This window comes from Mauremys reevesii, linkage group 6 (assembly GCF_016161935.1).
Source record: "Mauremys reevesii isolate NIE-2019 linkage group 6, ASM1616193v1, whole genome shotgun sequence".
In the NCBI taxonomy this organism is placed as follows: domain Eukaryota; kingdom Metazoa; phylum Chordata; order Testudines; family Geoemydidae; genus Mauremys; species Mauremys reevesii.
The window spans coordinates 91,067,768-91,094,156 of NC_052628.1; the positions used below are offsets into that span (position 1 = coordinate 91,067,768).

The window sequence follows — 26,389 nt, forward strand, 5'->3', positions numbered from 1 at the left end:
TATTTCTGTCTTCCTCTCACAAGATTTTCTGAGCTGTGGAGAATACCTATCCTGAGGGTTTCATAATTTAGGCACTCTTTATCCAATTTACTTAAAATTGCAAAAAAAAATCCTACCTGAGTGTAGACTCAGCCTACTCATTTTAAGGCTGATATGACTTTTTTGTTGACTGGAAGGCAAAATTGCAACTTAATTTCCACTGTAAGCCCAATCTTAATGATGCAGTAGTTGTCATTGCTGTATAAGTAACAAACGGAATATCTTAATTGTAAAATGAATCCACTGCTTTACAGCTTTCTCTATGGCCATATATAGTTTAGTTTTACAAATTCTTGATTAGACAAATAGCCTATTGAAGACAATATCTATAATGCCTTCACAAGGCATATGTATACATGTGTATAAATATTACACACACACACACAACTATATTAAAAGAACTTTAAGGTTGCAAAGTCAAATACTCCAAAAGTTAGAAAATGCCAGAATTAAGGTTGCCTCTGCAAGCTTAATTTGGTCTCCTTATGCATATGTATTAGAGTCTTTAATTACACAATCACATACTATTTCTTTTGACAGGACCTCTGCCTCACTCAGGACACACGATGGATGGTGCTCATTTACTGAGTAGCTATTCAATATTTTGTTCTTTATTATTCAGTGGATGGCCCCAGGCCTCATTTACTGGAAACTATTCAAAGCCTGCTATGAAGACAGAATTATTAATTTCCTCATGGGTTTTTCTATGGTGCTCATAACTATAGCATCTGAGTTCTTCACAAACATTAATGACTTTATTTTCATAACACCCTCGTGAGATGATGGGCTATTATTATCACCATTTCATAGATGGTAAACTAAGGCACCAAGAGATTAAGGTCAAATGTATCCATTAAATTTGGGTGCCCAATCTGAGACACCTAGGACTTGATTTTTTCAGAGTACTTACATTACACAGCATGTTATGTATTCAAAGCACAGTTCCAATTGACTTCAGTTGCCTCTGTGAGTGCTCAGCACTTCTACAAGTTAGGTATCCAGAAAATGAGGAACACACAATTAGTGACCGCCTACGATATGTCTGGTTTAAGTGATTCCTCAACATCACACAGGAACTCTGTGTTAGAGGCAAGAATAGAATCCAGTTCTCCAGGGCAGTATTCAACTGCCTTACCCACGCACCTTCTAGCTTCTGCAACAAACCAAGCAGGGGCCCCACAGACATTTTCTTTTACTATACAATCCCGATTCATTCCCAGAGCAACTCCATTCGATGCACTGGATGATGCAGGGGTCACCCAATGTGTCATCAAGTAATTAAAGACTACCATAATGCAGACACACAAAGAAGGCTCAATTAAGGTGGTATAGGCAACCTTAATTCTGGCATTTCCTAACTTGTGAGTGGTAGGCTTTGAAACCTTTTACTGCTCTTTTTACACAATTTGTGTGTAATTTCCTAGTTTGTTTGTTTTTAAAGCAAACTGAAGAAAAACTCCTTTATGTAGCATCATATGGACACATGGGTCATCAGCAGGGATGGAATTTTTAGATCCATCACACAGACCTCTGCCATTTGAACTAACAGATTTAACTGATAACAATAGATGGTTATCTTCTGTGTGGACCAGCTCTAGAGGAGGATTAGGCACAGACTTTGCTAGTACATCATCAGATATTTGCTGACATCAGGGGAATGGTGAGACACAGGAATCTTGGGTTCCATTCCAGGCTATGGAGGAAAGTACTTTGTGAGGTATAGACTCTCTCTTTTTTTTTTTTTTTTTTTTTTGGCCCTCCCCTCCCCCCAGTATGTGATCCCTTCTGCCTCATCCCCTCCAGCCTGTCACATCTCAGTTTTCTCTTCCTCATCCATAAGTCCTTGGACCAGCCTCCACTCCACAGGCTTCTCATTCTAGTCCCAGACTCCCCGTCTCAATCTTTCCTTCTCTCCCAGACCCAGTCTTCTTGCCCAGCCAGTCCCCAAAACCTGGCAGGGAAAATTTCAGCCCAAATGGTTAGAGTTTGGCAAAGATATAAGTAACTGAAAACAAGGTCTTGTCTTATGGGAGATGGGCAATCTTAATAGGCACTGTGACTAGCTCTGCATATTTTATTTATAAAATATAGTTGATGCATGTATGTTTTTGAGACAGAACAGGTCTAGACTGAAAAGTTAAGAACTTTTAAATGTGCATGGTAATTTGCTTGATCAAGCTTTTGGTTGATGGATGTTACTTAATAGGTTGGCTAAGTAAGTGTCTGTGGAAATAGCAAACAGCCTCTGGTGATGTAATCTCTTGGATGCCCCTTAATGGCAAATAAGGTCAGAGACTCAGATCTTTATGCTGTTCCTTTCTTTGGCCAGAGAATATTGAAAGTTATAAAACTCCTATTGCCAGAAAATGATAGTTACAAAACTTCTGATTGCATATTTCCTTCATCTTTCTCCTCACTATAAGGAATGATGTAGGGTTCAAACATTACTCCCCAAAACTTAAGGTATGTTTTGAGATTTTTCTGATGAATTTTGGGGACAAAGTGGTATTTGTCTGTTGAAGCTAGCACTTGTCTCAGCCTAATAAAAGGCTCTCTACTTTTGAGGATCCTGGTTTGTATAATTTTAACGGTTCTTTTTGAATTAGCAAACTGGAGTCTGGGAGTGGTTTGCTGGCTTGAATTCCATGAGCAGGAAGCTTGCCGCTGTCCAGAAGGCATTTTGAAAGTATCATGCCAAATGTTAGATGGATATGAATCACCCAAGCAAGTCATAAATTTTAATATACATACTTCAAATAGAACACAAAGCTTACATTGAATAATGTTAACAGATGGACTTAACCTCAGAAAAGGAAGGAACTTCAGTTGCCCTTTCTTACTCTGTCCTTAGCTCGTGGTGTAAGTGCATATGGTTCTGTACATAAAAACTACCATTTTCAAATTTTGCAATGCTTATGAACAAATGTGAGGATGAGGAGGTCAGAGGGGAGATCCTGGCATTTATGGGCATGAATCAAACCCATCATCTTATTAAGGTTTTGTTTATGGTAGCATGAAAAATGACATTGAGCTGTTTGGATTCTTTGAAATGCATTTCATTTTAGTGAAATTGACTCCAAATCTGTTATCTCAGTATTAATGTGACAGGGTGGATTAAATGTGGTGGGATGTGCGGGGGTGTGACGGGGTTGGGACTCACCACCGTGGTGCTTCTACTGGTTATCTCCGGGAATTAGCTCAGTTCATGGGGAGCACCCTCTGCTGTTGGTGTTCTGTCCATTGTCTGGACCCGTGTTGTTGCTCCCTGCTTGGCGGCCCTCCAGCAGTGCCCCCTAGTCCATCCCCACCCCCTTCTGGGGATGTGTGTGTTTTAGCAACAGTCCTTGCACTGGCCTCTGACTAACCACAACCTCCAAAGTCTAGCCCCTTGTCTCAAGGGCCAGTTGCCGTTTGTTTTAGCCACCCTACTGCATGGTCAGGTGCAGTACAAGGGGGAAGTGGGGGGGACCCAGGGCCACCCACTACTCTGGGTCCCAACCCAGGGACCCTTTAGTGGCAGCCTCCCTGCTCTCCTTCTCTCCCCTTGTCCATCTGTCCCTGGACCACTTCACCTTTGGCCCCTTTGCACCAGCTAGGCCCTTCCCTCAGGGCTTGCAGCCTGGCAGGTAGCGGCTGGAATTCCCTTCTACTCCCCCGAGCCTGCCCAGCACTCAGATGTCCCAGGTGCTGGTCTCCTGCTCTGGAGACAGACCTTCCCCCCATGAAAGTCTGGGACAGACTGCCTCCTGCTCTTCTGGGCAGCATTTATGTATGGCCCAGCTGAGCCCTGATTGGCTGTCTCCAGTCTTGGCCCTGATTGGCTCTCAGTAAGCCCTCTCCTGAATGCTGCCAGCCTGCACGGCCTCTCTGGCCTACTCTAGCCCCCTCTCACATAGGGGTGGGACAGCCACCCCACCACAGTGGGTAAATCCACTTAAAACAAATGTGTTCCAAACATGCACAACACAGCTTGAATTTACATTTGTGTGCATGTAACCATGGAAAGAATATTTTATTTAACATAGAATAAACTCTACATCCCTAGATTAAGTTGAAACTTTTGAACTCAAGTTAACCTACTCACCTCAATTCTGCCCAGTTAAAGCAGTGCTGCTAGGACTGATAGAACATTCCAAACCTCTGAGCAGCTTTTGAAAGCTAACATTTTAATATTATCTAGCCATTCACACAGGGTTTTATCATAGTACCCATCCCTGTAGTATCTGAGTGTGTTCCATGGATTTAAAACCAAACTCACCGAACAGTGACCTAATTCTCCCCCTCCCTCCAGCATAGCAGAGGTCACTTTGAGTTTTTATTTTCTTCTTCTCACCTTTCCTTCCCCCCTCCCTCTTCTTTCTTGTCTTCATTTCTGCTCTTCTTCCTTCTTCACGCCTCATCATAGTTGGTTTTAGTTATAGTTGTGGGAAAGCAAAATCAAACAAGTAAGTTTCACACACCATTGTGAGGGCAGTGAATTTAGCCATCATTCTATTCTCCAGGAATGAATTCTAAAACCTTGTCCTTATTGCTGAGTTTCAACAGGCCTGCCATCTCAAGGGCACCCCCTCAGGGCAGCCCTGCAAGCAGTCCCCCCCCCATCTGTTTTCTCTTTCAAGGTGTTTCTTCAATAACTCTCAAACCCTTTTGTCCATTCACAGCCCTTCTCAGATTCTACTTTATTAATTTAACAAACATTCAAACCAAAATTCTCAAGTCCATCTATTTACCTCCTTATCAGGTCTGTTCCAGGTCTTTCCTGCTGGTAGTCTCAGTCCCGAGTTCCAGGTTTCTCCACTGGAGCCCAGGGCTGCCCAGAAGGTGGGGGGGAGTGGGGCAATTTGCCCCGGGCCCCACAGGGGGCCCCCACGAGAATATAGTATTCTATAATATTGTAACTTTTTTTATGGAAGGGACCCCCAAAACTGCTTTGCCCCAGGTCCCCTGAATCCTCTGGGCAGCCCTGCTGGAGCCTAGTCACTTCCAGCAGCCTCTGTACTTCATTCTGTTCTCCCTGAGAACTCTTCCTCTGCCCCTTTTTGCTACCCATTTATAAGGGAATCAGCAGATCCCTGCTCAGGTGTGCTGCCTTGGTAACTATGGTTGGTTGGCCCCAGACGTCTAGTCCTTAAGGGGCAAGCCACACTGTTTCACTGAAATCCCTGTCTCCCGCTTTCATGAGCTTCACCCTTTAAGTTGATGGGAATATAGATTAATTCTTAGTTCCTTAGAAACACAACCACCAGGGGAGATCATTAACACGGAAAAAGAGAGCTTGTGATATTATCATGTTAATATATGACAGTAGTCTTCTGTTCAAGGGCAAAACCTTGCATACCTTGGACCAGTTCCACAGATGTGTTTGAAGACTGGAACTGAGATTTTAAACCTGATCTGGTATGCTGTAGGGAGCCAGTGTAGAACACACAGCATCAAGCTGATGCTCACTTGGTGGCTGGTGTTGCTGATCGGCTGGACTGTTGCATTCTGGGTTAACAAAGTTTGTCAATGTCTTTGTATACCTAAATATGGAGAGTTGAAATAATCCCATCTTGCAAGTCATGAAAGCATGGACAATCACAGCCAAGTCACCATTTATAAAGGGCAGTTTTCCAGCCAACATCAAGTGAAAAAGGGCATAAAGCCTTATGACTACCTAACATGTAACTCCCACGCAGTCTCTGAGCTGGAAGGGTGATGGCTGTTTCATGAGACCTTGTGGATGTTCAACTTAAAGCAGCAGGGAAACTAACCTCACCCCAAAAACAAAGAAAATGACCCTAAAACGTCAGCCATTGAAAATCCCATTCTGAGAATCCATGGTTACAATTTCAATTAACGTAAGATTTCTCAAAATATGGTTATCAGTATTTGATATCCACTTTTCTGTGACATTTGATGTACACTTTTTTTGAAAATAACACCTTAGAAAAACTGTTAGAGAAAATAATCATTTAAAAACTTAGGAAATATAAATCCTCCTACACTCATCACAGCAGCTAGATGAAGATTGAATATTTTATCTCCATTATGCCAACCTAGTTGTTCTGCACTACTTAACTGACATTTATTTGCTTGCTCAGTTTTGTTCTCTGCACTTAATATTGCTTTCCAAGAGGTTCTGTGTGTCTAACACAGCTTGTGATATTATCATGTTAATATAGGACAGTACTCTTCTGTTCAAGGGCAAAACCTCCCCCTGTGCACCCCCTACCCCCACAAAAATCTAAGAACCAAACAGTTTTATTAAAGAGGGAACAAACTCATAATATTAGGACATGGGAAATCTAGCAGGGCTCTGGGGGACTCATAACGTATCACTAGTCTATTTACTTTTCCTTACAGACAGCATTCTCTGCTGGATAATGTAATCCATTGAATATAGATGTGGCTTTAATTTGTTCTGTGAGCTTCCCATTTTCCTTCTTCATTTCTGCAATCTATTTGTACTTGGACAGAAGTGCATTTCAGAAATATTTGTCCAAATGTTACTAGCTGATGTTACCAGGCTTTCCCAAGTCAATATGCACCAGCTTTTCAGATCAATTTATTTTGCTCTTTACAATCCATAGCATTTGCATACACAGTTTATCTGAGTAATCTGTAATGTGAGAAAGTTGCACTGATTCAACTTAGTGTGATTTTTTTAAAGACAACTTGGTTAAACTGTGTGGACATTCTTATTGTGGTTTGAGTGACTTATTTCAGTTAAGCATATATCAATTTCTATCATTTTAGCTAACCAAAATAAACCTGGGCTAAACTGAAATAAATGTCCATACAGCTATTTGCACCAGTTCGATTAAAAACCTATTAAAGTTAAACTGACACAACTTTCTCAGTGTAGACAAGCCTTGAGCCAATTAGCCTGATTCTCCCCTTTGCTAGACCAGTTTTATACTAGTGAAACTTTATCTTAACATAGTTACACTGGTTTTACACAAGTGTAATAGAGTGAAGAATCAGGCCCAACCTTTTGTTTTGTGAAAACATTATGAACTGGCTCATTACACCTTAGCACATTTTTATTTGTATCAGAATGCAATATTTGGATTTGGCAAGATTATAAACTTGACATAGTGCAAAGAGATATTGATAATTTTTCCTACTAATGTAAGGCCCATCCCAACTCTCCTCATAGTCAATGGCAGGCTTTCCATTGACTTCAGTAGAATTGAGCTTAAGGGACCTAATCATGCAAGATGTTGAGTGTGTGCGGTGAGGGGCTGAACTGCCTCATCTAGACTTCAGTGGGAATTAAGGGCATTCTGCACTCTCCAGAATGTGCTCAGCACTTCTCAGCACTGGGCCCTTCAGCAGAATGAAATAGTTCAGACCTTCTTTGCTAATTTAACATTTTTTCAGCACTTGGAGGTTCTGTTTTAAAAATTGAGACTAAATGCCAAATATTTTTAAATTCTTCATACTTTAAGTTTTAAAACAAAAACATCTTTTTCTTGCTCATAGTCTTGAGGTTTACAATATATTTATTTTAAAAATCCCTGATAATTTTTGAAATCCTTGGTTCAGATTTCTTTGATGGATTTGAGTTTACCAGCCATTCACATGCCATTATTTTTAGAGTACATTGCACAGCAGTGTGTTTTCCAAAGTCTAAGCAGTGGTCAGTGACAAAGTCATCAGCTTGGGGGACAGCCACTGACACTAGGGAAACTTATTGCTGGGTAGTGAGAGGGAGTGCTCAGCAGCAACATAATTGAAAACATTATCTGAAAGTTATTTTCAAATTCACAAAAGTGTACAGTAGTGTATAGTACAATTGCATTTTACAGCACAAAAATTTCTGGTTTTGTTAGGCTCTGATCAAATAGTCAGCTCTACTGCAGGTTAAACTGCATGTCAGTCTCTGGCAACATAACCTGCTTCCAGGGCACAGTTTTACCATCCCATCCTCAGATTGGGCCAGTGTGCCTCACTTTCCTGCCTGATTGGGTGGTCTAGCTCTTTACCTGAACCAAAGCTCTCCTTTCTGAGGTAAACAAACAGTGCAAAAGGAAAAACCCAGCTTCCTCTGCTACATCATGATCTGGCTGGATTTTCTTCCTGTTTCTCAGAGCTTTGCCTTTTTCATGGAGGGTTCCCGAACGGTCCTTTGCCTAGCGCTTCTTAGGCTTAAGGCTTCTTTTGCAGGCTTCTATGTCAGGTGCTTTTGAAAGATCAGGGTTACTGCCTGTTTCCTCCTTGGCAAAGAGACTTACAGCAGGTCCTACCATTTCCTCTCCCCCTCTAGGAGCAGGTAGACTTCATATATACAGATTTCACCCTCAATCCTCCTGGTACAGGTACAGAAAAAGAGAACAGGGAATCATTCAACCTAACTCAATATTACCTGTGAACTAAAACCCAACTCTATATCATGGCAGAGATGAGTTTTGAATCATCATTGCAAATTACTTGCATGCTTGTGTTTCTATTAAATATAAATATGTTGTCTTCTTCAACTGTAAGCTGTCTAAACTCCTACCTGCCACATGGGGCCACAACCGTGGTACCCCTAACCCACCCAGCAATATCGTCAATCTATCCAACCACACACTCAGCCCAGAAGAAACGTCTGTCCTATCTCGGGGACTCTCTTTTTGCCCTGCCACCCCCACCAACATGATACAGTTCTGCGGCGATCTGGAAGCCTACTTTCGCCGTCTCCGACTCAAAGAATACTTTCAGGACAACACTGAACAGCGCACTGATACACAGTTACCCTCCCACCAACAGCACAAAAAGAAGAACTCCACATGGACTCCTCCTGAGGGTCGAAATGACAGCCTGGACCTATACATTGAATGCTTCCGCCGACGTGCACAGGCAGAAATTGTGGAAAAACAACATCGCTTGCCTCATAACCTAAGTCGTGCAGAACGCAATGCCATCCACAGCCTCAGAAACCATCCTGACATTATAATCAAAGAGGCTGATAAAGGAGGTGCTGTTGTCATCATGAACAGGTCTGACTACCAAAAGGAGGCCGCCAGACAACTCTCCAACACCAAATTCTACAGGCCACTGCCCTCAGATCCCACTGAGGAATACACTAAGGAACTGAACCATCTACTCAGGACACTCCCTACACTAACACCGGAACAAATCAACATACCCTTAGAGCCCGACCAGGGCTATTCTATCTACTGCCCAAAATCCACAAACCTGGAAATCCTGGACGCCCCATCATCTCGGACATTGGAACTCTCACTGAAGGACTGTCTGGATATGTGGACTCTCTACTGAGACCCTATGCCACCAGCACTCCCAGCTATCTCCGTGACACCACTGATTTCCTGAGGAAACTACAATGCATTGGTGACCTTCCAGAAAACACCATCCTGGCCACCATGGATGTAGAGGCTCTCTACACCAACATCCCACACGCTGATGGAATACAAGCTGTCAGGAACAGTATCCTGATGATGCCCCAGCACAACGGGGTGCTGAGCTCTGTGCCTTTATCCTCAGACACAACTATTTCAAATTTGATGACAATATATATCTCCAGATCAGTGGCACCGCTCATGGGCACCCGCATGGCCCCACAATATGCCAATATTTTTATGGCTGACCTGGAACAACGCTTCCTCAGCTCCCGTCCACTCACGCCCCTTCTCTACCTACGCTACATTGATGACATCTTCATCATCTGGACCCATGGGAAAGAGACTCTGGAAAAATTCCACCACGATTTCAACAGCTTCCACCCCACCATCAGCCTCAGCCTGGACCAATCTACACGGGAGGTCCACTTCCTAGACACTACGGTGCAAATAATTGATGGACACATTAACACCACCCTATACCGAAAACCTACCGACCGCTATGCCTACCTTCATGCCTCCAGCTTCCATCCCGGGCACACCACAGGATCCATTGTCTACAGCCAAGCACTGAGGTACAACCGCATCTGCTCTAACCCCACAGACAGAGACCAACACCTACAAAATCTCCACCAAGCATTCTCAAAACTACAGTACCCGCACGAGGAAATAAGGAGACAGATCAACAGAGCCAGACGTGTACCCAGAAGCCTCCTACTGCAAGACAAACTCAAGAAAGAAACCAACAGGACTCCACTGGCCATCACATACAGTCCCCAGCTAAAACCCCTCCAGCGCATCATCAGTGATCTACAACCCATCCTGGAGAATGATCCCACACTTTCACAGGCCTTGGGTGGCAGGCCAGTCCTCGCCCACAGACAACCTGCCAACCTGAAGCATATTCTCACCAGTAACTGCACACCGCACCATAGTAACTCTAGCTCAGGAACCAACCCATGCAACAAACCTCGATGCCAACTCTGCCCACACATCTACACCAGTAACACCATCACAGGACCTAACCAGATCAGCCACACCATCACCGGTTCATTCACCTGCACGTCCACCAATGTAATATATGCCATCATATGCCAGCAATGCCCCTCTGCTATGTACATCGGCCAAACTGGACAGTCTCTAAGGAAAAGGATAAATGGACACAAATCAGATATTAGGAATGGCAATATACAAAAACCTGTAGGAGAACACTTCAACCTCCCTGGCCACACAATAGCAGATCTTAAGGTGGCCATCCTGCAGCAAAAAAACTTCAGGACCAGACTTCAAAGAGAAACTGCTGAGCTCCAGTTCATCTGCAAATTTGACACCATCAGCTCAGGATTAAACAAAGACTGTGAATGGCTTGCCAATTACAGAACCAGTTTCTCCTCCCTTGGTTTTCACACCTCAACTGCTAGAACAGGGCCTCATCCTCCCTGATTGAACTAACCTCGTTATCTCTAGCTTGCTTCTTGCTTGCATATATAAACCTGCCCCTGGAAATTTCCACCACTTGCATCTGAAGAAGTGGGTATTCACCCACGAAAGCTCATGCTGCAGAACGTCTGTTAGTCTATAAGGTGCCACAGGATTCTTTGTTGCTTTTACAGATCCAGACTAACACGGCTACCCCTCTGATACTTGTCGTCTTCTGTACCAATTACTGTTACGTGGCTGATAAATTACAAGACTTGATCATTGATTTTTTTGTTGATGCTGTAGACCAAGGAAATTAAGTAAGCACTGGAACATAAATCAAACATGCTTTGAGAAACTGATGCAAAGATTTGTAAACAGATGCTTGAATAATGTCCTGGGCCTCTCCCATTACTCACTGCAAAAAGCAGAGGTAAAGGAGGAAAGCACTTTTTAACTTCAAGAATATTGACGACAACGACTGACTGCATCCAGTAATGTTTCCTAATTTAACTGCCAGGATATCAGACAAACTCGAGGTATTTTAATAATTCTAGACTGAAATAATAAATATATTCATCCTCTGTCATGTTAAATAAAGAAAACATGAGCTGAGCACTCTGCCCTCTTTCTCTCCTCTATGGCATGCATTAATTCATTGGGGATTGTGTAGGGAAGAATTACCCTGTGAAAAGAAATTAAGTCAAAATTAATATAAATGTAAATATTGCAAGGCTCAAATTTGATCACAGTCAGTCATCATCTAGGTCAGTGGTCTCCAACCTTTTTATGCCCAAGATCACTTTTTGAATCTAGGGGAAGGGGCGGGGTAGATCGTGGGTTTCCCTAAGGCACTGCCCCTTTCCCAAACCCCCACCCTGCTCACTCCATCACCCCCCTCTCTCCATTGCTCACTTTTCCGCACCCTCACTCACTTTTACCAGGCTGGGCAGGGGGTTGGCATTCCGGAGGGGGTGCAGGCTCTGGGCTGGGGCCGAGGGCATAGGCGCCGACTTCTGCTCCTGCTGGTGGGTGCTTGACTCCCCCCCTGCCCCCACCCCAAATCTGCCCCTTCCCTGCCCCTATTCCAACTCCTTTTCTAAATCTGTGCCCTGGCCCTGCCTCCTCCCCTGAGCGTGCCAGGTTCCCCCTCCTCCTCCCTCCCTCCCAGCACATCGCCAAAGAGCTGTTTGGCGGTGGCTGGGTGGGAAGCGCTGGGAGGTAGGTGGAGGAGCGGGGACACAGTGCCCTTGGGAGGGGGGAGCTTCTCTGCCAGTGGGTGCAGAGCACCCACTAATTTTTCCCCATGGGTGCTTCAGCCCCAGAGCACCCACAAAGTTAGCACCTATGGCTGAGGGGTTTGCAGTGTGGGAGAGGGCTCTGGGCTGAGCCTAGATGGGGGGTTGGGGTGCAGGAGTGGGTGAGGGGTGCAAGCTCTAGGAGGGAGTTTGCGTGCCGGAGGGGGCTCTGGACTGGGGCAGAGTGTAGGGGTGCAGGAAGGGGTACACGGTGCTGGCTCTGGGAGGGGGCTCAGGGATGAGGGTTGGGGTGCAGCCTCCCGCCGGGCAGCACTTACCTCCAGCGGCTCCCAGTCATTGGCAGGTGCAGTGAGGCTAAGGCAGGCTCCCTGCCTACCCTGGCCCCACACCGCTCCTGGAAGGGGCCAATGCGCCCGTGGGGCGGGAGCAGGTGGCTCCGTGCACTGCCCCTCTCTGCAAGGATCACCCCTGCAGCTCTCCCGGCCAATGGGAGCTGCGGGGGGCAGTGCTTGCAGGCAGGAGCAGCGCGCAGAGGGAGACCTCCCGCCCTCCCACCCCCGGGGCCGAGGGGCTGTGCTGGACGCTTCCGGGAACAGCATGGGGCCGGGGTAGGCAGGGAATCTGCCTTAGGGGCGACCACACTGCACCGCTGGAGATCGTGATTGACTGGGAGATCCTCTAGGATCGGCTAGTCGATCGTGACGACCGATTGGTGACCACTGATCTAGGTGCAGTATGAAGGACAGATTTAGAGGCCAAACCTGAAATTAAAATAAGCAAAAGACTGAAAAACGTCTGATACCATCCAACTGACAGGTGAGCTGCAAGCATGCTTAAATGGGCAAAATTACAATTAAAGACGTTAGGGACAAGTAAGGGGTGTATATATTTGGTCTGCTAAAGAAAAATGTCTTCTACCCCATTCCTCACAATGTCACAAGGAATGTAACTAATGAAAGGTTTCAGAAACACAGAATTAGTCAAGAGAACACCACACAACTGCACACACTGCATTATGCCACTTCTGTGTTGGAAAATCCACTTTTCCTGAGCATAAGCCAGCAAAGTAGCCATGGAAACATTAAGCCACGTGGCAGCAGCATGTCACTCACTACTTCAGAAACCAAGGGTAGAATTTAGCAAGGTTAAAGGTACACATACAGACACTGGGACAGAACTGCACATTTGATAGTCTTTGTTGCTGGGTAAAGCTAAAAGGCTGAACTAAAATAAATGGATCTTTTGGGGGAATTGTTGAGCACTTACTCAGTTAAATCCTTGACTGGCCAATACCTATTGTAAAAGCACTACATCATACTGCTTTCTGTGAGATCTAATGGGTAACTGTATATCGAAAAATATAATTAATGCCAGTCAGCATGGTTTCATGGAAGGTAGGTCTTGTCAAACAAACCTGTTGTCTCTTTTTGACAGGATTACAGGTTTGGTTGATAAAGGCAACTGTTTTGATTCAGGATAATTAGATTTCTCCAAGGCATTTGAGCTAATACCACATGACATTTTGATTAAAAATTTGCATTTATATGGAATTAACAGGGCACACATTAGATAGATTAAAAACCGGCTCACTGACAGATATTAAAATGTAGTTGTTACTGAAGGATATCGACGAGCAGGGCTGTTTCTAATGGGTTCCCCGAGGATCAGTTCTTGGTCCAGTACTATTTAATATTTTTATTAATGACCTAGATGACGATAGAAAATCTTTGCTGGTAAAATTTGCAGACGACACAAAGATTGGTGGGGTAGTAAATAATGAGGAAGATGGGTTACTCTTTCAGAGTAATCTGAATTGCCCGGTTAAGTGGTCACAGTCCAACAAAATGTCTCTTAAAAGAGCCAAATGCAAAGTAATACATCTGGGAATCAAGAATGCAGGTTATACCTGTAGGACATGACTCTATCTTGGAAAACAGTGACTCAGGGAAGGACTTGGGGATCGTCAAAGAAAAGCATCTTAATATGAGCTCTCAATGCAATGCTGTGGCAAAAAGGGTTAATTGTGGATGTAAAAAAGGGGACTACCAAGGGAGGTGATCTTGCCTCTCTACAAAGCATTGGTAAGACCACTGCTAGAGTACTGTGTCCAGTTATTGTGTCTGCAGTTGAAGAGGGATGTGGAAATACTAGTCAGTTTAAAGGAGGGCCACAAAAGTGAGTCAGATCCTGGAAAACAAACCTGATGCAGTCAGGCTTAAGAAGCTCCCCGTATTCAGCTTATCAAAGAAAAGGTAGCGTGGGGACTTGATTGCTGTGTATAGGTGCTTACACACAGAAAAGAGATCTGAGCATAAGAGTTTGGGTGGGGATTTCAACCTTGATGACTAAAGCATAACGAGATCTGATAGCTGGAAGTTGAAGTTAAATAAATTTAGCCTTGAAATAAGATGCAACTTTGTAGCATCCTTTGGAAGGGAATCAAACTTTGAAACAGTTTACCAGGGAAGGTGGTGGACTCACCATTGCTTGGAATCTTTAAAACAAGATTACGCTTTTTAAAAAAAGATACACCTTCATTCATCTTCTGGGAGAAATTGTACAGACTATGTATGTGGGGTGGGGAGTAGGCTGGATGATCCCTTCTGGCCTTGAGAGTCTGAATCTAAGAGTCCCTCTGTTTATCCCCTTGTTTTATGGGCCATGGGGAGAACAGGATTGCTTGCATTGCCCTCATCATTCTCTTAACACTTGCAGCTCTGTATTAAGACAATGATTATAATCAAATCTCACACTTCAGGGCATTAGCCTGTTGCCTGCAGGGGTCAGGCAAATACTAAAAATTGTGTATCTGACCGTAACAGAAGTAATTTGCTGCCATCGTTTTTGGGAAACTTTTCAAAGCTATTCCACTGCAGGGGTCAGGACGAATTTTCCCCCCAATGCACAATTGGCCAGATGTATTCTGAGGAAGGAGTAGGGGTGGGCTTTGCCTTCCTCTGAAGTGGCAGAGCATGGCCACACCTAGAGATGGATGATCGGGCAAGTGTTCTGAGGTGATACAGAAAATCCTCTTCCTAGACGCCTGGCTCTTTTGTCTTGCTGACATGCTCAGCATCATACTCATCAGCAGATTTGGGGTCAGGAAGGAATCCTGCTCTGATTGAAGTCAATGGAAAAATGTAATTGGTCGCAGCTTTAGGCCCAAAGTGTTGAAACATTGTTTCACTGTTAAGAATTGTAAAATCTGGACTCATCCATTCACATGCCACTTTCTTGAAGTTGGAGCTTGGGGGTTTTATGAAAACCATCTCTGTAGCCAAAAGTCATCCACACTGAACTTTTTATTTTATAGTGATAGATGTTAACATATGCCATAGTGGTTATATATGTCATTGTGTCAATTATTCCAAGGCACTGCATTTTTAATGAATAGATTGTTCTTGTTTCTTGATAATTGTCTTATCATTTGTTTAATCATATTAGGATGAAAACTTTCTCTCTCCATAGCAAAAGGTTTCAAAAGCAGGATTGGAAAGAGATTGGAACCCTGCTCTAGTCCACTATGCATTGAGCTGTTGTGACCCCTTGTGATGCCCCACAACTATATGTTTCACAAAATAAACAATCTGTAGTGCTGGGACTACGGGTGTTTGAATATAAAATGCTTTTGAACAGTAAAAATTGCTCAATGCCAGGCAATTGAATTCATGTATTCTTTAAAGATTTAAGTGTGGTTATTTGACTGTTCATAATGCATTTGCAGGTTTTAATAAGTATTACATAGTTAAGCAACTTGGCACTACCCTGTTTAACTACTATATTAGCAGGCACCACAGGTCCTGTTAAAAACAGTGAAAAGTGATTAAAAGTATATACATGGTTTTTTATAACAACTAATTTTCAGCATAAGCCAAAAATTGTAAGTGAGCAGGGAACTTCAAATGTGCAGCTGAGGCATTAACAGTTTGTACTGGAGTGTGAATCAGCCATGAGAAACATACCTAGCCACTAAGTCATGGCCTCATCACAAGGGGTCACAACAGCTCAATGCATAGTGGACTAGAGCAGGGTTCCAATCTCTTTCCAATCCTGCTTTTGAAACCTTTTGCTATGGAGAGAGAAAGTTTTCATCCTAATATGATTAAACAAATGATAAGACAATTATCAAGAAACAAGAACAATCTATTCATTAAAAATGCAGTGCCTTGGAATAATTGACACAATGACATATATAACCACTATGGCATATGTTAACATCTATCACTATAAAATAAAAAGTTCAGTGTGGATGACTTTTGGCTACAGAGATGGTTTTCATAAAACCCCCAAGCTCCAACTTCAAGAAAGTGGCATGTGAATGGATGAGTCCAGATTTTACAATTCTTAACAGTGAAACAATGTTTCAACACTTTGGGCCTAAAGCTGCGGCCAATTACATTTTTCCATTGACTTCAATCAGAGCAGGATTCCTTCCTGACCCCAAATCTGCTGATGAGTATGATGCTGAGCATGTCAGCAAGACAAAAGAGCCAGGCGTCTAGGAAGAGGATTTTCTGTATCATCTCAGAACACTTGCCCGATCATCCATCTCTAGGTGTGGCCATGCTCTGCCACTTCAGAGGAAGGCAAAGCCCACCCCTACTCCTTCCTCAGAATACATCTGGCCAATTGTGCATTGGGGGAAAAATTCGTCCTGACCCCTGCAGTGGAATAGCTTTGAAAAGTTTCCCAAAAACGATGGCAGCAAATTACTTCTGTTACGGTCAGATACACAATTTTTAGTATTTGCCCATCTACTGCTTTGCAGCAATATGTACAGCAAATAAGCTTTGTATTTTTTTGATTAATTCAAATAGTTCTGCACCAACCTTGATCCGAGGAATCAGGAATCTCACATGGTTTCAGTGGTTCTTTTGCATTCTGTTTGCTGGATTGATTGCAGATTACATACTTGAATACTTTATTTTTCATGGAAGAATTCGTGCCTGGCCAAAATAGGACATCTTGGACTCCTCTTACACTTCTCAGTACCCAGATGGGCACTATGGAGCATGCTTAGCATTTTCAACCTCAGGCTGCATAGTAATATGATCTGGTTTGTAGAGAATCCCATTTTATGGAGCAATTTAATTTCTATAAGCCCAGTACTGTATGTCTTTATTTTTGAAGCATACCTGGGCCTTTTCTGGTGGCCATCCCATAGCGTTTAAAAAAAGTAAACGTTTAAACTGTTAAAATGGTACCGGTTAAATGTTTAACCATTAGGCTCCACTGCTGCCCTGTGCATCTGGGGTCCCGGCTGCCATCGTGTGTGTCTGGGGCTCTCCTGCCACCCCAAACCGGGGACTCCGCTGCTGGCCCGGCACCTGGAGTCCCATCTGCCGGCCCCACGCTGGGGACTCCATTGCTGCCCCATACCAGGGCACAGGGCCGGCAGCCGGGATCTTGGGCACGGGTCAGCAGCCAGGACCCTGGGGGTGGGGCCGGCAGTCGGGACCTGTGGCCACCAGCTGGGACCCAGGGGGTGGGGGGGAGGGTGCAGCAGCTGGGACCCTGGGCGGGGGTGTGGGGCAGCGTGACAGCTGGGATCCTGCAGCAGAGTTTAAATGTTAACTGGAATACCTTACCAATAAGACTCATCCTTATCGATTAACCTGTTAACATTTTACATCCCTGGTGCATCCATAACATTTTTTTTAATTCCCAATGGCTTTATTTTTGCCAATCATGCCAGTGCCATTTTGTATTGTCCTCAAGCAGCATTCTCACTGGAACATTCAGCATGGGTGCAAGGTGCAACTGTGTGTGTGTGCGTGTGTGTGTGTGAGAGAGAGAGAGGGAGGGGTGGGGGGAAGGCTGTAGAATGGGGCTACAAGGGCTCAGAAGGGACCCTGTTCCCCTAGCTTGTTGCTCCAATCCCCCATTCTCTTATTCTGCCCCCAAGCTTTTCCCTTTTGATCCATGTTGTTCAGAGAGCAAAGACACAGCAGTACACTGTCCCTCCCAGACTGCTTCGCCCATTTTGTCTCCCGTTCCATTCTCTTAACTCCATCCCAGCTGCTGCCACTTCCTCCTCACACACTGGCACCATCCTAGCCAGGCACCTGCAGCTCTGAGAGTGGAGAAGAAATCTCCCTGCCCTCAGTGCTGACACCACAGCAGCCCCCGATGGTCAGGAGAAGTTAGTGGAGGAGAAACCCGGCTCTGTGCTTGCTGCTGCGATGCGTGTGTGAGAGCAACTTTAGTTGGTGCTGGAAGAAGCATACAAAGACTAACAGAAAATCCCATGCAGCAGTTTATATTTTCTTATTTTCAAGACTATAAATAAAAAAGTAAGAGAAGAGTTTTAGACCCTAGGAGTGGGGACTGTCCCCACAGTATGAAAGAGCTGGCACTAAAACATTTTCATCTGAGGAGTCCCTCTTGTGTAATAGCATATGAAGACTGTTGCTAAGTTGTTGAATGTACCAAGTACATCCATTACACTAATGGAATGTTAATGTATCGCAGCAGCACATGTCATTCAGGATATTCCCCCAGAATCATGTTTCTCTTTAGGAGAAAATGTCCCTTTAATGTTTGAAACTTGTTACACAAGTAAACAGGCTTTGTGCATGGAATCTACTGATATGCAGGAGTTGTGAAGGATTGTATCCATCCTCACAATGCACAGGCATGGTGTGAAACAGCCAGTCAGCATTTCTACAGTTGCTATTATGGTCCCTGAGTTGTTTGTAATAAGAGCTGCAACCCCTCTTAGTTGATAGTTGGTGATCATTGGATTTATGTAATTATAGACCAACTAGTCATACCTCTTTCCCCATCTAACCCTCACTCTGCACTGGCCTGTGAGAAGTAAGTGGAGAGTCCATTCAGAGGGATGTGGAGTCCCCTTCTCTGCCTGCTCTACAGCAACCTTCTGGAAACACCAGTTTCCCTGCATTGAGGCCTGCGTCTGCCCCTGAATTGCTGGCTAAATGCACCAGAGCATTGTGTACATGACCCAGAGAACTCAAAATCCCAGTGCTCTAGAGTGATGTGTACAGTCACTATAATATTGTGGTTTGCATGAAACCACACTGAATGCTAGACTTTTAGACTGTAAAACCAGAATACGGTATGTAATTTTTCAGTTTATCAGAGTTGAATGTAATCATAAAAACCTTCTGTTCTTGGCTATATTATATTTCCTCATTTTCAGAAATTGTAGAATAACATGGATCTTGTCAAACCTGTAATATGCCTTTTTGCCCATATTTTGATTCAACTCTAACCATTCTTGGGGTGAAAATTTTCTTTTAGTTTAATAGAAAACAATCTAAAATTGTGCTGTTTTTTTTTCTTGCAGAGGAAATTTAATGAAGTGAGATCCAAGTGTAGAGATTTTCTTTCTCCTATATTAATAAAGATGTGTGCCTTAATAAAATGATAACTGTGTGTGGAGAGAACTTAAATTAGTGGCATCTATTTTTAGACAGAGATCATTAGCTTAAAAAAATTAAATGGAGAAAAATTATTCTATTGGTACTGACAGATATTTTTATGTCTAAAAATCAGTTAATTTAAATGTTTTAATCACATTGACATGACAAAAATTATTGGGAAAAAATTTTCAGCACTTAAATTATTAATGCACCAAGAAAAGTCTAAAATTTCAGGACTGCTTACAATGCCAGGTTTCACTAAATAAACCTGAGACCCATGTTCTTCATAAATTGCAGGTGGTGTTTTTGAGCTGGTGCAAAAGCTTTTGGGACTGTGGGCTGGTGGCACTCGATGACATATCAGTGAGCCTGGGAAGCTGCCAAACCACTGGTAAGACAATGTGCATTTGAAATCTGATACGTTTTTGTTCTGCTACAGCCACTGTCCAATCTCAGCCCTTGCTATAAAAAGCCTTCTTTTGTGTCCATTTTCCTAACAAAATTATATTAAGTTCTCATTCCATAGCTAGCTTTAACACTGGTGTTCGTGGATGTCAGTCAAGTACTGAAGTAAAGCTGCTTTCACTGATGTACTGTGAGAGCCAAATTTTGGCACCAGAGTAAATCCTGATTAACTCCATTGTCTCCAGTGGATGCTGTATGTGCGTAATCCAGAGCTAAATTTGGTCCTAAAAGTCTGCTTTACAATAAAAATCAGAATCAACCTTTGTACTGGTATTTATGATGATTTTACTTTAATCCTGAGCTATTTTGATTAGGATATAAGGGGCAGTTTGGAGAGACTAGGAGTGGGTACTACTCCCATTTCCCACCACTGCAGGCTGAATAAAAAGGGGAAAAGTGGCTTGGAGAAGGAGCAGTAAAATCCAATCAGTATATGACTAAATACATGTTTCTTATACTGTACTTTAGACAGAATTTTCACAGACACTATCATGTTGCTTACATACTTAAACTGATATTCCTATATGGATTATTTACTTCACATGTAGGGACTCATGGCTGATACAAGCAAAAACGTCTGCAATATCCCAACAGGCCAGAGTGGTTGAGGAATAAAGGGAGAGTCTAGGGTAAAAGCAAGTTAAACTATTCATGAATAAATTAAAACAGAATAGCTGAAAGGCAGTTCCTCCTTTTACATTCCTGCCAGGATCTGAATTCTGGGTTGTCTGTTTCTTCTGCATCATGCAATAATATTCCAAACAGCTAAAGTAGTTTAGGGAATGCATGTTGTTGTGATATTATCAGCTGAAATAAAGGAAACATAGAATCCTATACTGTGGTCTCAGCAGGCTAAATCTTTTCCATTTGACTTCAGATAACATAGGCCCTGATCGTATGGTAGGATCTACTAGTGCAGTCCCTTATGTATGCCCAGATCCCATTAAACTCATTGGGTTGTCACACTGGTGGAAGGGCCTACACTAGCCAGGGCTGGCTCTAGGCACCAGCAAACCAAGCATGTTCTTGGGGCGGCCGAATTCCCGGAGCAGCATTCTGGGTGGTTGGGGTGGCCGAATTCCCGGGGCGGCATTCCAGATGATTGGGGCGGCACAATTTCAGGGGCGGCATTCTGGCATTCTTGCGCTCTCAAAGTTTCTTTGTTTGTTTGTTTGTTTTTTGCTTGGGGCAGCAAAAAACCTAGAGCCGGCCCTGACACCAGCAGATCCCATTGCAGGATCAGGGCCACAGCAAGCGGATGACCTATCAGGTGAACAGCAGGGTTGTTTAAAAGAATATTAATAGATGTTAGAGAAGGGTCCAAATTGTGAAATTCAGATCCAGAGTAGGATCAAAGCTGTGAAAATAGAGGGTTTACCTGGTGGTCCAATTTGGAGCTCGCTCTCTCCCGTACACTGTGTGTATATCATAAATATCGCTATGCATAAAGAGACATTGTAAATGGATGGATAAAATAGATTATATAAGTAATGTATCCAACCATACAGTTTCAGATGTAACTCAGTGTTCTTTCACTGCAGAGATGTGGTCATCTTTTCCTGGAGAATGTACTTTTGAAAAGGATGAGTGTGCATTTACCCAGGAGAGAAGAAACCGAAGCAGTTGGCATAGGAGGAGGGGTCAAACTCCCACTTCTTACACTGGACCAAAAGGAGACCACACTACTGGGGTAGGTGAGTTAAACTTCACATTGAACTTTCAGAGCAGAGTGACAGTTAAATGAATGTCCTTTGAAATGATATTCTAGAGGAAAGTAAAAAGGTTTTTACCCTTCATATCCAAAATAGTTATTCAGAACAAAAATCTGAAAAAACAAACAAGCAAGAAATCTGTTATATTCATAGTAGGATCTTTCAGATAAGCTATGTTTGGGAAGATAATGTTTTAATCTCTGTTATGTGCCCATTCATAGAGACTTCTCAGTGGTAGGCAAATTATTTTTAATTTCACTCATCATTTGACTTATTCTTACAAATCAAGTACCCGTTGCTAACAGCCCTCATCCCTTTATCAATATGTGTGATGATGATTGCTGCAGTTTAATTGCACTACAAATTTTAAGGTAAAGTCAAATGAAATCGTATAATAGTGAACATGGGAGACATGGATAGCATATGGGTGCACTTACAGCATCTGGGATATTGCTGGTAAGTGACCCCTTGGAATTTAGTGCAGAGTAATGCAGTATCAGCCTCTTCTTTCTGGGCCACTTCTTTACTTGTTGGTTTGCCTCTTTTACTCTGGATTACATGGGACTAGATAGCACCTTTCCTCATTCTTGAACATACAGTCTGCTTTAGGGCAGCCATCATTGCCACTTTTAACACAGCTTAGTCAAGGGTGCTTCTAACACCATGTGATGAGCATAGTCTTTCCCTTCATTTTTGAACTCGGGCATCTGTCTTTCTCTGGATGTTCTTGCATATATTCCATTAATGATAGCTAATGCATGCACATTGAGAGATTACCTTTTTGACTTGCCTGTTCTCTGTGCTGGGGTGGGATGTTACTGCAGACTTTAGTTTAAAAAGGAAATTAATTTTAAGTGAATGATACAAAGTATTTTTAAATCTCTCAACATAAGATTTTATAATATAGAGACTGAGGCAACTTCTTGGACAGTATCAACCATGGGACTGAAGGATCAGATGATAGGCTCTGTTTCTTATTCTCTTTCTCATCTTTATTTGGATTGTGTGAAATGAGTTGGCTGTCAGAGGCGAAAGGTGTTCACAACACAAATAGCATCAGAGTTCCAACCTTTGTTAGTTGGTGTTTGTAATAGAGAGATCAGTGATTGAATGGAAATGCAGAAACGGACCCTTCCCGTCTTGCAGTAGTCCGTCAGAACAGTGTTTGGGTATATCGATGAGGAAGTGCAAACTACCAGTGTCTGTGCTCTAAATTTTCTGTGGCTAAACAGAGCTTGGCTTTCTGGTCTGTCAGTATTAAACACACTTTCTAGTTACTATAATAAATGTTCACATAAATGCTAGACAAAACGTGGTGTTTTCAAAATGCAAATAAAGTAGGTTTTGCTTTTTTTTTTTCTATTAATTTATTTTTCTTCTTTCTGCAACAGGCTTTGGATATGCACAGAGGGTGAAAATCTCAGCTGCTGTAAATCAGCATACCTCCACTGATTTCAAAACAGCTATTTTATATTACTTCAGTAGAGCTATGCTGCTTTAGGCAAGCTAATGATTTGATCCAGGGTGTGACTGAAAGCTGTAAAAGCTAAGTGAAAATTTAGAACTTGTATGTGTATGCCAGGGCTATGCTGATTTCAGTGATAGACACATACGTGCAGACAAAGTAAGAATTTGACCGTAAATGCCAAATCCTGGCCCTGTCTTATATAAGAGAAAGGAGCCCCTTATCCCTTCATATGGGGCTTAGCACTAGTTTCACAGATTCTGAAGATATAGCAGCTATGTGGGAGTTACAGGGTATGTCTATACTTCACACTAAGCCTAGACTCTGACCCAATTCCACAGTCACTAAAGATCTGCAGTAGATTCTGTGAGGCCTCCACAGGGGGGAAAGAGGCAAGATAAAGGGGTGGGCACTCAGCCCTTTTGCATGAACTCCTTGCTTCAAGGACGAGAGAAGAGACCAGAGATGAGGAACAAAAAAATACCCTATGGATATTTGGGCCTGGGGAATCAAGGGAGCTGTTCTGTATCTCTTGACCCCCAATTGCCCTGACAGGGGAGAAATTTCAGCCCCAACAAGTCCATCCTCCATGGCTGGCAACTCTGTTTTCATCTGAAGTGTTTTTATTTCCTTTTCTATACTTCCAAAATCTGAAGGATTCTACCCTCCTAGATCTCAGAAGACTAAAACAAGAGACTAAAAGGACCAACCTAAATGGTTACTGCATGTTCTCCACCCAAAACAATCAGATAACTAACTGGCTATATTAAACAGGATGCATATTAGTATTTTCCATGAGTCAGAAAATTAGTAGTATAAAACTTTCCAATATATTGTCTCCCTGCTTGATCTGAAGGATGCCTTATGTTTATGTTTATAAAGTACACCGAATAGCTGTTTATAAAGTACACAGAATAGCTGTTTATAAAGTACACAGAATAGCTGTTTATAAAATACACAGAATAGCTGTTTACCTCAGAGAACAAAGGTGCAGGCACTAGAATTTTTGCCCTTAACTAGCTTATTAATTATAGAGAAGTAATTTCAAACAGGAGAGAGTGGACTCATAGTGTCCTTTTACTTTTTAAAATATTCAAGGATTCACAAAAACATGAAAAAGATTATGGCAACCCTAACCAGACCTAAATTATAAAGCAGTTTGCCTTGTGTCTAAGTTAAAGCTTGCTTGTCCTGAAGAAGAGAATTCCACCTCACATTGCCTTTTACATCAATTCACCAGGAGCAATCTAATTAGCAGGACTTTTCATGTGCTTGCTGTCACCTGGCTGCTTTAATATAGTATGGGTTATGGCTCACTTACACCAGTGTAAGTCTTTAAAAGTAATTCTGCTGTCTGCAGCATAATGGATTAAATTCATCACTGTGCCGAAGGCCAGCCTAAGGCCTATGTACTATGTGGCCCCCTTTTGACCTAAGCAGCTCATCAAAGTTTGGGCCCTGTAGGTGTTCTGGTTGGGAGTGGAAATTGTTGATAGGTATTTGTTTGATGCAGCTTTGTTTATTTACAAAGAATGTACAAAGTCCTGTGTCCCTGAACCGCAGAGGGAATCAAATAGCAGGACACAGCTTCCTTCACTCGCAGCACTAAGAGCATTCTTTAGCCTGCACCCTTGATCCCAAATCCTCTTTTGAGGTTTCTTCCAGGGTCAGCCACTGTGCTTTCAGCTGCTCCTTCAGGCTGCTCTTTTTTTGTCTAACCTCAGTTTCTATATAATCTCTACACGTGTGTGTGCACAAACACATCCCTCAGCCCAGGGGAGGGCAAAATATGGCCTACAGGCTGGATCCGGCCTGTCAGGGCTTTTAATCCGGCCCATGGGATCGCCAGCCCCATGGCGGAGCAGGGCTAAGGCCGACTCCCTACCTGCCCTGGCCCCGTGCCGCTCACAGAAGAGGCTGGCACCACGTCCCTGTGGGCCCTGGGGGAGAGCAGAGGGTTCTGTGCACTACCCTCACCTGCAGGCACCACCTCCTACAGCTCCCATTGGCTGGGAATGGGGAACCGCAGCCAATGGGAGCTTCAGGGATGGTACCTGCAGGTAAGGGCAATGCGCAGCAGAGCTGGCTGCCCCACCCCTCCCCCAGGAGCTGCTACCGGACATGCTGGCCACTTCTGGGAACAGCACAGGGCTAGGGCAGGCAGGGAACCTGCCTTAGCCCTGCTGCGCACTGCTGCCACCCTGGAGCCACTCAAGGTAAGTGGCACCAGGTTGGAGCCCACACCCCAAACCCCTCCTGCACCTCAATCCCCTGCCCTGAACCCCTAACCCCCTGCCATGAGGCCCCTGTCCTGCACCCCAACCCCCTACCCTGAGTCCCTTAACTCCCTGCCTTGAGCTTCCTGCCGCATCCCTCCTGCACCCAAGCCCCCAGACCTCTGCCCTGAGCCCCCTCCTGCACTCTGTACCCCTCCTGCACCCCAACCCCCTGTCCTGAGCCCCCTCCTGTACCCCAACCCCTTGCCCTGAGCCCTTTCCTGCAAACCTCACCCCCTCCCACACCCCACACTTACTCCTGCATCTCAACCACCTGCCCCAGCCCTACATTCATGGCCCTGCATACAATTTCCCCACCCAGATGTGGCCCTTGGGCCAAAACGTTTTCCCATCCCTGCCTCAGCCAAAAACTCCTGGGCAGCTTCATGCACACCTTTTGTCTTTGGTAGGGTTTTTGCTTACAGATATATCAACTGAAGGATAAGTTCAACCCTTAATAAGGTTTCACCCAGCTCATAACTGCTTAAACTCTCCGAATACTTTAGCAGACTTAAGTGGTGCCTTCTGTTGGGCCTCTTGCACAGGGCTGAAATGCGTGCAATAAAGCTTAAACTCAGTAGCTGAGTTGAATTATAACAATTCTGATGCTATGATGAACATATTTTTAGCCTGATTATAACACAGCTTGGGATTGTCCAAAATGACTTGCCAAACATGGTTATAACTCAGTCTGTGTACAGCTGAATTTAAACCATACTAACATTGTTAAACATAGTTGTTTCAATTGAGTAGGTAGAGTATTATACAGCTGCATTCAAGAGCACCTGCAAAACTATTTTGTTTCTAGTTAACAAAAGAATAAGAGCCTTGCCTTCTCTCTAATCACACTCTATCTAGAGGGATATTTGTGCATAGAAGAAATGTATACTCAGCAGAGCATCAGTTTTCCACTTCCTAATAAAGCCCTTCCAGTAGCTACATCCTGGGCAGGATTGGAAAATTCTGTGTTAATGCAGGAAAGGAAAGAGATGCTAATGGAGGAGGAGAATATTCTTGATTGTTTACAGAGCTTCAGCTACACA

The 26,389-nt window shown here is 43.5% G+C and overlaps 1 protein-coding gene across 3 annotated transcripts in view; it reads left to right on the forward strand.

Annotated features, from left to right (window-relative positions):
- The window catches only part of MAMDC2 (MAM domain containing 2), a 110,592-nt gene that overhangs the window by 76,974 nt on the left and 7,229 nt on the right, over positions 1–26,389 (forward strand). For 2 of the 3 annotated variants that reach the window (XM_039545769.1, XM_039545770.1), the window contains 2 exons: positions 19,726–19,819; positions 21,435–21,587. In XM_039545769.1, the coding sequence (XP_039401703.1) occupies positions 19,726–19,819; positions 21,435–21,587 (247 nt within the window). The remainder of the gene's footprint in view (positions 1–19,725; positions 19,820–21,434; positions 21,588–26,389) is intronic. The other variant, XM_039545771.1, reaches the window with a different exon arrangement.